This window comes from Cyprinodon variegatus, unplaced genomic scaffold (assembly GCF_000732505.1).
Source record: "Cyprinodon variegatus isolate N-32 unplaced genomic scaffold, C_variegatus-1.0 Scaffold778, whole genome shotgun sequence".
In the NCBI taxonomy this organism is placed as follows: domain Eukaryota; kingdom Metazoa; phylum Chordata; class Actinopteri; order Cyprinodontiformes; family Cyprinodontidae; genus Cyprinodon; species Cyprinodon variegatus.
In genome coordinates, this window is record NW_015151231.1 from 190,113 (window position 1) to 201,305 (window position 11,193).

Genomic DNA, 11,193 nt, shown 5'->3' on the forward strand with positions numbered 1-11,193 from the left:
ATATATATATATATATATAGATATATATGTTTTATTTTTTTCTCTAAAATCATATTGTTATAAATAACCTTCACCTCTTCAGGTTGTGTATAAGGAAAAAGACTCAGACACAGCACCACACTTCTGGACAGTAGAGGGCAACAACAGCCATAGTGTCCAGTTAAGTGCTTTGGGCAAGTATGTCCTGTATGAGATCCAAGTTCTGGCCTTCACACGAATTGGAGATGGAAGGAGCAGCTCACCTCCTATTCTAGAGAGAACATTGGATGATGGTAAATATTACTTTTACTAACCAGATAACAGACTGGTGTTCTGTCAGATTATCCCTTTAGTTTTGTATGAAAAAATAGACCATAAACTACCTCAACAGGCCCGTATCCCTTTAGTCATGTAGAAAAAAAATTTAATGACTTACTTTTTGTTGTTTTTTAAGCTGATGGCGAACTCCCCTTAAATAGTTTTTTTTGTACATGACTAAAGGGAAACACACCCGAGGTAGTTTAAAGTCTATTTTTCGTACAAAACTAAATGGATAAATGCAAATCGGACGTCTTGCGCATGCGTTTTGACTATGGGTGTGCTGGTCTTACTGGGTATGTTCATCTGACAGAACACCGGCAAAACTAATAATTTCATTCTAAAGCAGTAATTAAAGTTATACAATTAGATTTTTGGTTTGTTTCTGTAAACTTTGTAGAGCAAAAATATTGTATCTGAAGTGGTGCAAAATGCATTGATTTTGATTCATATTTTATTTGTAATTGTTTTGTCCTTATTAGAATAATTTTAAATTTTATTTAAATAATATGGTAAAATCTAATAAGCGTAAGATTTGTTCGCTTTTTTTGTTTGTTTTTTTTTTTTAAAGACATTTGGGTTTTCCCTACATAGTTATGATTTTGTTACCGTGTTTCCTAACAGTCATTTATTTTTCTCCATGTATTTTGTTTAATAATTAAGTAATCTCTATGGACCATTTATCCATTTATACATTTTGGGTATTTTATCTATGCTAGTACCAGGCCCTCCAGTCGGCATCCTGTTTCCAGAAGTCAGAACAACATCAGTCAGGCTGATCTGGCAGCCTCCTGCACACCCCAACGGCATCATACTTGGTAAGATTACTTGCTCCGGTCAAGGCAAGCGAGGGGAGATTTGTTGTGTTGCATATTTAAATTGTGTGGAGATTTAAAGGCTGCATTGGATGCATGAGAGACCAGAAAGACAAAGAAGCAAAAGATGATGTTTTACACCTCTAAAGGTGTAAGATTTAAAGCAAGAAAAATTGTGTGTTAAATAAAGAGAGTCAGAAAGAAAACAAAATGTTTGTTTAGATTTGAACAAAAAATACAATCAAAAAATTTATTACCTTGATTTGTCCTCATGTTATGAGTTGGACTTATATTACCATATATTTGTTCACTTTGATTTTATTCCTCTGCTGGGATTCCCTCAGCCTATCAGATCACCTACAGAAGAAACTCGTCAAACAGCAATGCTGCCACGGTGGATGTGCTCAGCCCCAGTGCTCGACAGTACACTGCAGCTGGACTGAAACCAGAAACGGTGTACATATTCCGTCTCACTGCCCAGACGCGCAAAGGCTGGGGTGAGGCCGCAGAGGCTTTGGTGGTCACCACAGAAAAGAGAGGCAAGAATGAAATATTTGCAGTTCAAATATATTATTAAAGTGCATTAACCTCTGAATATTAGACTTAAATGGGATTGACTGTGTCTGCCCCTCAGCTCGACCTCAGCCCACCAGTCGCCCTGTCGTCCCTCAAGAAGAAGTCCAGGCTCGCAGAGTCCTGTTATCATGGGAACCAGGCAGTGATGGCCTGTCTCCAGTTCGTTACTACACAGTGCAGTATAGAGAGCTTCCAGACAGCAACTGGACTGTTCACTCTGCATCAGTCAGCCATGAGACAAGTTCTTACATAGTAGACAGGTAAATATCAGTTTTTATACCAAAAAAAAAAAAGTGTTGTATAGCACTTAAAAGGTGTTTTCACTACCTGATCTATCCCGGAAGCATGATCCGTACCATCAGCTCATTTGCAAATGCCCAACCAGATATACATCAGGGTCGCCCTTGATTTTATTTTGTCAAAAATACCTAAATTACAATTTTCCTCCTCAAAAATAGTAAGCATACTAAACTAAAATGTGTCAAAGGTTAATAATGTATTTCCTGAGAATATAAATGCATTTAAATCCTTTCTGTTTTATCACTCATTTGTGCTGGAAATGCGATCCTATGCTACTTCCGGGAGCTAACCTTTTCTGCTTTGGAATTAAACTAAATCTAGACTTTTCTGAGTTTTATTTTTTCCTTTCGTTAACATTATGGTATATAGTGCATAATCCTAAGAAAGCTGTAACTTAAAAAAAAAGATAAATATGGTTTAATCATATTTTACCGGACTACTCTGAGCATGTCCGATGATGTTCTCAGAAAAGCAATTTAACAGACAAAATGAAAAGGCATCATATTCTCTCAGAAAAGTCATAACAAATGTTTTAAAGATGTTTATTAGCATTCTTTAGTGATTTAAGGATAGAACTAAGTACTTTTGGTACAATAATTACATTATTTTTGGCGACCTAGATAGATATCTTCTTGCACATGCGCATTTCATCATGAAATGGCTGGAAGTTCAGGGAAAAAAACTTATCTTGTTGAAAAGAAGTGTATAGGCTAAGGATAATTTCAGGACTTATTCAGGCCGTGTGCCGTTTCAGAAAGCTACAACCCAAAATTCAACTTCCAAGGTGTCACAGACACAGAATAAGTTCATGATAACATCTAAAATTCAAGAATTTAGTTAATAGAAGAGAAATGATCACAGATGGAACTTAGAAGAGAGTTCAGGCATGAATCGTTATTTAGAGATCAGACTGGGGGTCCACATAGTAGATCCGCCATGGGCAGTGCAAGACGGGAGTAATCTGAAGGCAAAGACTCGGTCAATAATGAGGTAACAGATGAGAGCAGGGATAAAATGTTTGATTTTTACTGACACAGGGCAGTCAATAATCTGGAAGGAAGGCGGAGACTGGGTGGGGCTTATGTACATAGTTCTGCCAGTAGAGAAACTGAGAGACAATTGGGCATACCACAGGTGGGTTAAATGAAGTGCACTGAAACAAAGAGGCATTGAAGAAAGAATGTGGAGACATTTAGTTAAAACAAATCCCTAGCATGGCATGATAAAAACAGTACATGCCATTTACCATTTACCATAAAAACAGGAATCACAAGAGTAACCATGCTCATAAAAGCAGGTGTTGGTACCTTTGCCTGTGTGGACAGGTACCAAATCCTGCTGGGAAATAAAATGATCATCTCCATTAAGCTTTTCATCAGATTTAGGTTTGAAACTCACTGAATTACAACTGATAAGTTCAATGGAGTAGTGTAAGTCATCTCCCCAACTCATCAGCAACATGAAAACCTTCACAATGGACTTCAGACAACTTGGATTCTGGCCTTTGCAGTGTTCCCTGAGTCCCCAGATTTGAGAATGCTAGATCTCTGACCTTTAGTCATTTTTCACCTTAATCCATGTAGACACTTTTGAGTTTTGCTCTGGAGCAAGAGGGGTTTTACAGACATTGCTGTACATGTCCTGGATATATGTTTTTGCAGTGCCTCCTAAAAAAAACGTAGCCTGTTCATGGTCCTTTTCATTGTCTGGCAAACTGTTGAATAAGGTTTGCTTCACAATCTCCCAAAAGTTAAACTTTGTACACCTGCCTTTTCTGTTATACATTTTCCTACCAGTCAGCTTTATTAAAATGCTTATTTAATGCATAGCTATAGATAACTGTTTCCACTGGTTTACAGGTTAAAGCCTTTCACCTCCTACCAGTTTCGTGTTAAAGCCACAAACGACATAGGGGACAGTGAATACAGTGAGGAGAGTGAGGCCATTACTACGCTACAAGACAGTAAGTATCATTAACAGGTCATATGAACCAAGTAAATCACACAGCTACTTTTTTATATATTGGTTATAATCTATATCTGCTGCTCTATCATTTGGCTCTAACATTTTTTTTTTTTTTACAAATAGTATTTTATGTCAGCAGTATAAGGTTTATATAAGTTTGTTTGACTCACAGTTTCCACGTGTTGTTAACATTGACACATATTTTTTTATCTTTTCAAGCCCCAGATAAAGCCCCAACAATACTGTCTGTTACTCCCCACACCACCACGTCTGTCCTGGTTCGTTGGCAGGTACGTTGCTTCATCAATCTCCTCCGTTGGAATGTGGAATACAAATCCTATGGACATCCAATATTTAATTATTTAATCACTTTGAAATATAATACATTTAGAATATTTCATGTTTCATTTCATCCTTTCAGCCACCTTCAGAGGATCACATCAATGGAGTTCTGCTGGGATTCAGGGTCAGGTACCGGGAGCTCCATTATGATCGACTTCGCAGCTTCTCTGTCCGTACAGTAAATAGTCCTTCTGCAAACTGGGCGGATTTCACATGTAAATATTATTATTATTAATACTAGGTTATGTCCGTGATATGCTTTTTTATATTCTCAAATATTAAATTTGTATATTTTCTGACCTTTCCCTTTCGGCATCCATCCTCCAGCTCCTTACAGCATCAAAAACTTGACGGAATCCTCTTTAACCCAGTATGAACTCGACAGTAAGTCCCCCTGGTTCATTTTCTATCACTATGTCTGATTTTAAATATCACTTAGTGAATATTATTCTCACAACATAGAGCACTTGTATTATTTTAAGCAATATTCTGCAGTATCCTCCCACTCAGCTGCAGCCACTGTTTTTTCTTATTTGTGTATTTGTGACTTTAATCTCTGCAAGCTGCCATGTCATTATTCCAGCATGGTTTCCTTCTTTTTAATCACTGGCAATTCTTCCCACGTGCTTCCAAAACAGCCCTGTCTTTTGATCAGTTTGCATTATATTTCTAACCCACTGCCTTCGCTGTGTGATCCTATCTTGCCATGGGCATTTGTATGAATGGGTTTTTCTTCTGAATATCATTTTTCGTCTTTTTTATTTCTTGCTCTTTCATCCTAAGTCCTCTATTAAAATGCTGCCTTGCATTCTTCTTTTCAGATTTGAACAAACACAAACGCTATGAGATCCTTCTCAGCGTGTACAATGCAGTTGGGGAGGGTCCGAGCAGTGCACCGCAGGAAGTTTTTGTTGGAGAGGCGGGTAGGGTTAATTTCACAGTTTGAAGCATATTTTTACCTTCAATTATTATTCATCAACTGTTTAACAAGCAGAATACCTTCTTATTGAATGTTTGCTCCTCTTGTTCAAGTCCCAACTGCTCCACCTCAAAATGTAGTGGTCCAGTCTTCAACAGCTACTCAGCTGGACGTTACCTGGGACCCACCTCCTCTGGATGCTCAGAACGGAGACATACAGGGTTACAAGGTGTCAATATTGTGTACACTTTAACTTTTTCATCCATGATTTGATTTGAGCTCTAATGAATCTCATAACTCTGTCCATAGATCTACTTCTGGGAGTTTCAGCTCCAGAACGAGACAGAACGTCTGCGAACTCTGTTCCTGCCAGAGCTCGGGGTGAAGCTTAAAAATCTGACGGGCTACACCACCTACATGATCAGCGTGGCAGCCTTCAACGCTGCAGGGGATGGGCCCCGTTCCCTGCCCACCAGAGGGCGCACTCAGCAAGCAGGTGCAAATGTTGATAAGATTCTTAAATAGACTACTGGCATTTACTTTGGAGCCTAAACCTTTCTTTTCCAGCTCCCTTTACCACTTCGCCGCCTCACACTGTTTCCATTAATTGCTGACTTTGCACACATAGTTCCACCGAGTGATTTCCCCTTTTCATATCTACACACTGTTTAGGGTTCTCATGAGGTTCTATGAAATAGTCCCAAAAGATGCCTACAAAATGAATAATGCATCGCTTTAAAGTCACTTGATAGGAGTTTTTGAGTTGCTGAAACACAGCAAACTCAGCCACTGCTGGTATTTTGCAGAAAACTATATATTATTCAAGTAGTTTCATGCCATCTCCTGGGGATTTGCATGAGCAGATTTTTTGCCTATTATTTTAGGACACACCACAGGGAGGAACTGCAGAGAAACATGAAAAAATGGAATACAAAGAGTGAGGGGATGTTGATGAGTTTCTGGCCATCTTTGTTTAGAAGCAAGTTAGATTCCCTTCTCTGGGATTTAACCACAAAATAAGGCTTACTGTAAAAATGGCTCTGATTTCTTTTTTTGTCCCCCTTGAAAGTTATGACATTGATAAAGGGTACAAAGTGATGATAACTTTAAAACACTGTCTGGAATTTGGGCTCTTCTCACCACAGAGGCCTGGGAACAGAGCCAACACAAGCTTTCGTGAGCTTTCCTTCCTTATGCTGAATTGTGGCTAAATCTTGACACTCTAAGCTGAATCTGGTTTGGCTCTGCAGGCAGAAATCTCACAGCTCTTGTTCAAGGTCAGACTGATTTTCTGAACTGTTTTTGACTCATTTTTTCAAACCAGTAAACCAATATGACTTATCTAGGAGTATTAACCTGAAAAACAAAAACAGAATATTTGCTTCTGCTCTTATATGTATTTTTCTTTATTGTTCATAATGTTGTGAGCCTCCTTTTCAGCATCATTTGGCACAATGCATAAGCCCAGTCTTTTTGGAACTTAAATCGAACAGAAAAATAAACATCTTACGGTTTCTTGATTATGAACGTTTTAATAGTTTTACATGGCTTATATTTTTTTAAAGAACAATGCTAAATTTTACAAGTATTCTTTGTGCTTTGTCACATTACATACATCAAGGTAAATGTGATTTCAAAAGGCTTTACAGATAAAATGTCCGCTAAGACTTTTTTGAACACGAGTCCACACAAAACAGCGCTTTGATTCAAATGTGTTGGATGAGGGACAAATCTTAAAGGTTTAAGCACACCAGCATTTGAAGACTACAGTTTGATGTCCCTGATCTAAAATGCTCTATTGTTGCTTTAGTTGTGTGTTCAGATCATATGTCTGACGGAAGGTGATTTTTTTTTTTTCATCCATTATTGCCCTGTATTTATCTAATCTATCTTCCCATAAGCAAAAGCATCCCCACAGCACACATTTTCCTTTCTTTTGCAGTCTGATCTGATCTTTTCCTCCGTAAAGTGTAACATTAAATTAAATTGGTTTAATATTTGAAGAGGTTACATTTAAAAAGCAATGGTTTCCCTAAATTTTAGATAGAGACTTTAAAGGAGAGGGAACAGAAACAAGTTAACATTTAACTTTTCAGATTATTAAAAAAAGGAAACCATTCGTCTTTTTTCCTCCAGCCTCACTACTACACTCTATTCTTCGTAGTTTGTGATTTAATATAGGTTTTTGGTAGCAACCTAAGAAAATATAGTGAAAATAAAGTTACATTAATCATTTTGTTAGTCACTGTAGTCTAACGAAGCATCTAACATTAATCCTTTCCCTCTTTTTTAAAAGCCCCCAGTGCTCCTAGCTATATCCACTTCAGTGAGCTGACCACAACTTCCGTCAACGTGTCCTGGGGGGAGCCCAAGCAAGCCAACGGCATCATTGAAGGTTACCGTCTGGTTTATGAGCCCTGCACCGCAGTCGACGGTGAGAAAATCTGCCTTTAGCTTAACAACGCTTCTCTTTCTCTTGACATTCCTCTGCTGGCTCTGTCAGGCAGTGATTTACAGCCTCTCCCCGCTTAACCATATTCGTTTTTAAATCATGCTGCTTAAGCTTGTGTTCTAATTTGTTGCAGATGGGTATAGACCCTGCAGTAACGTATAAGGCAAGGCTGATAGATTACACTGGAATGCTTTTGTGAGCCATTATACAGCTTCCTCTTTCACTGAGAGAAACATGGTTAATAGCTATCTAAGTGTTGTTGCCTTGACCAGTTTGTCAAATAATCAAGAGCAGTGTAACAACACTGAATTTAAGCTGATTTTGTAAAAAGTGCAAATAAAGCGAGCAAAGCAATTAATACATAAAGAGCACTTAGTCTTTTTTCAGTCTTGACAACTGAGCAACTACTGGAAAGCAAACGTTTTCTGCTTTAAAAATATGTGTGTGTCTCTACTTGCTTGTTTGATCTTGTGTTGTTCGTGACTATTTCTGCTCTTTACTCAAAGCTTGGTTTTCTGTGTCTGGTTGAAAGCAATATCTAGAGTCTTAGTGTTTCCTGTACAGACTCCTCTCCTCGCACTCCAGGTGTCAGTAAGATAGTGACGGTGGATGTAAAGGGCAGCGCTCCTCTGTGGATGAAGATCAAAGACCTGGCTGATGGCGTCACTTACAACTTCCGCATTCGCGCCAAAACACTCACCTACGGCCCTGAAGTGGAGGCAAATATCACTACCGGGCCTGGAGAAGGTATTGTTCGATAAGCCTGGTGTGAATTGCTAATTTCTCTCTCTTATGTCAAGCTGTAAAATCTCTAAAGGGCATCTGTGACATGCTTTCCTGCTGTGTTTAAGGAGCCCCCGGCCCCCCGGGAGAGCCATTCATTTCACGATATGGCTCTGCCCTCACTCTGCATTGGACAAGTGGAGATCAAGGCCGTGCGCCCATTACGAGATATGTGATCGAGGCCAGACCCTCTGGTTAGCTGCAGTCATCCCATCATGTTCAGTCTGTGCAGTATGGCAGCAGTTTCTGAAAACATTCTTATTTTGCCCTAACAGATGAAGGATTGTGGGATATTCTTATTAAAGACATTCCCAAAGAAGTTACATCCTATACACTTAATCTTGAGATGCTCCGAGAAGGCGTCACCTATGACTTTCGAGTAATTGCTGTCAACGATTATGGCTATGGCTCCCCCAGCGCCCCATCCCCTTCTATATCAGGTACATTTTTCTTAAACAACTTTATAGTGGTTATAAATGTGTTTTGTTTGTTTCTTTCATTTAGACACAGACATACAATCTAGTAAAAATATATTGTAAATCTATAATTTACATTTAGATATTTTGAAGTAAAAAAAAAAATACTTGAAATTTGAAAGGTACTTATGACTGATAATGATTTTTTTTTAAACATAAAATATTATCTTAGTGCCTACACAATCACTGGGAACATCGAATTGACAGTTTTCCAGCAGATGGTCATTGGCAACGAAAAGAGTGAAAAGAAAGCATATAAATGGAAAATAAGCTGTAAGGAATGTCATCTGTTGGTTACAGGTCTCGGATAGGAAATTTGGAACTCACCATGCTTTCCTCTGCTGACAAGCTTTTAGCAGATGCTGATTTCATTTTCCAATAGGTCTTGGCACCTGTCCACAGTACCACAAATACCAATGCCTGCTTTAATGAGCATGGTATCGCTGTGCTCTATTGCCCAGCAAGCTGGCTCAACATAATCTCCATAGTGAATCTATTGAGTAGTGTCAAGAGAAAAGTGAGTTACAACGTAATGTAGACAAGCTGAAAGTTGCTGCTAAAGCCACCTGGCCTCTCTTTGCACAACGCAGAGCTAAAAGCTTATCACCTCGATTCGACACTGCCCTACTGCATTCATTTATTCAAAAGTACTCAAAGCATATACTGTGCATCCAGATTTTTTAGCCTGCAAACATTTCTTTATATTTTTTATTGGAACATAGGAAATATTACAATCTAAGCAGAATCCTGTGTACTGTATTAATTAGCTGTGGGGCAAAATTATCAAAGTTAACCAAAAATATTTATAATGTTCTAATTTCTATTTAACATTCATTCATTTTTTCACAATATTATTATTTTAGTTCATGTTCGACATTTTTGTCACCTTGCTTAAATGCTAAAGAATCTCAATTATTGTGTTTTTAGCTCAGAAAGTGTCTCCTTTCTACGAAGAGTGGTGGTTCTTGGTTGTCATTGCTCTGGTTGGGCTCATCTTCATCCTTCTCCTCGTTTTCATCCTCATCATCCGAGGCCAGAGTAAAAAATATACCAAAAAAACTGACTCAGGTAAGAAACGAAAGTGTGGAATTTGTCGTCTTGGTTGACAAGTCTTTGGATGAATAGAGGTTTAATTATTCTGCATCTGAAATCTATTTTAGAGGGCAAGTATGCGAAGGCACAGACAATTAAACACATTATCTTGATTTTCCTATATTGTGTGGCTGACAGCGGACATATGAGAGTAAAGGTTATCAGTAAGGGAGCTGAAGTAGACAAATATTATTGTCCGACTAGAATTGTAGCAAAGATCAATAGGAAGAAAAATGGCCTGGCAGCAGCTTAATGTTGGGGTCATTAATTAGATGGAGAGTAATTGTAAAACTACTGCAGAAGTGGCTCCTGTATCATTGTATCAAGGGGAAAATTTGCAAAATTGTCAATTATACTGACATGACTGTTTCAAGGAACCCATTTTGTTATCTCCATTGTTAATTACTTATGGTCCGGAGGTAATTATACCATAATAATAATGATTATTTCTTGACATTATCTTGTCATCCGGTAACATGTAGTAAATGATGCATATAGACCTAGTTGGAAGATTTTTTTTCTTAAATGTGGACTTTAATCAGCTGCAAGCTTGATCCATCTAACTGAATTTAAAGCTAAAGACCAGAAATTATTTTATGATGTAATCAGTCAAGGAATTTAAAACTGTTTTGGAAATGTTGCCAAACAATAAAAGCTATTTATCCTTGGGACATGTTTATATCAGTAAAAACCTAAAAATGAAAATTTGTATGTATTTCGATCCAAAACGCACATCGTTTTATCTTCATACATGTGTCCAGGCAACCACTCAAACTGCACTTCCCTTCCTCTAACACACGGAGAGATGGTACGACTGGATGAAGGACACTTCCCTGCCCTGGAGCTCAACAACAGGCGCCTTTCAGGCAAAAACTCTTTCTGCCGCAAAAACGGCATCTATACCCGGTGAGCTACTTTTCCCTTTTAAAGGGCCACTTACAGGCCTGGCATACATTTTGCAGAGTTTTCAAGCATTCGTGTGGTCGATCACATTTATTTTACGTCTCCGTCTTTACGACAAACATTCTGGAAAATATTAGCGTTTCGTGTTCGTTTTGACTTCGTGTGGACGGGGCCTAAGTATAGCAAAAAATCAACTCAAGAAATTGTAGCTATATAAATATATAAAAAAAATATTAAATAAAGCTATTATTTTGAATATTAGGTCAATATACA

General features: G+C 38.1%; 1 protein-coding gene across 4 annotated transcripts in view; it reads left to right on the plus strand.

Moving 5' to 3' along the window:
- Positions 1-11,193, plus strand: part of sdk2 (sidekick cell adhesion molecule 2) — a 123,198-nt gene that overhangs the window by 102,572 nt on the left and 9,433 nt on the right. For 3 of the 4 annotated variants that reach the window (XM_015396146.1, XM_015396143.1, XM_015396145.1), the window contains exons 27-43: positions 83-272; positions 1,017-1,115; positions 1,457-1,651; positions 1,747-1,948; positions 3,848-3,951; positions 4,173-4,243; positions 4,375-4,510; positions 4,623-4,679; positions 5,117-5,218; positions 5,328-5,443; positions 5,524-5,710; positions 7,511-7,648; positions 8,231-8,413; positions 8,518-8,643; positions 8,725-8,889; positions 9,853-9,993; positions 10,779-10,923. In XM_015396146.1, coding sequence (XP_015251632.1) covers positions 83-272; positions 1,017-1,115; positions 1,457-1,651; positions 1,747-1,948; positions 3,848-3,951; positions 4,173-4,243; positions 4,375-4,510; positions 4,623-4,679; positions 5,117-5,218; positions 5,328-5,443; positions 5,524-5,710; positions 7,511-7,648; positions 8,231-8,413; positions 8,518-8,643; positions 8,725-8,889; positions 9,853-9,993; positions 10,779-10,923 — 2,357 coding nt within the window. The remainder of the gene's footprint in view (positions 1-82; positions 273-1,016; positions 1,116-1,456; positions 1,652-1,746; positions 1,949-3,847; positions 3,952-4,172; positions 4,244-4,374; positions 4,511-4,622; positions 4,680-5,116; positions 5,219-5,327; positions 5,444-5,523; positions 5,711-7,510; positions 7,649-8,230; positions 8,414-8,517; positions 8,644-8,724; positions 8,890-9,852; positions 9,994-10,778; positions 10,924-11,193) is intronic. The other variant, XM_015396144.1, reaches the window with a different exon arrangement.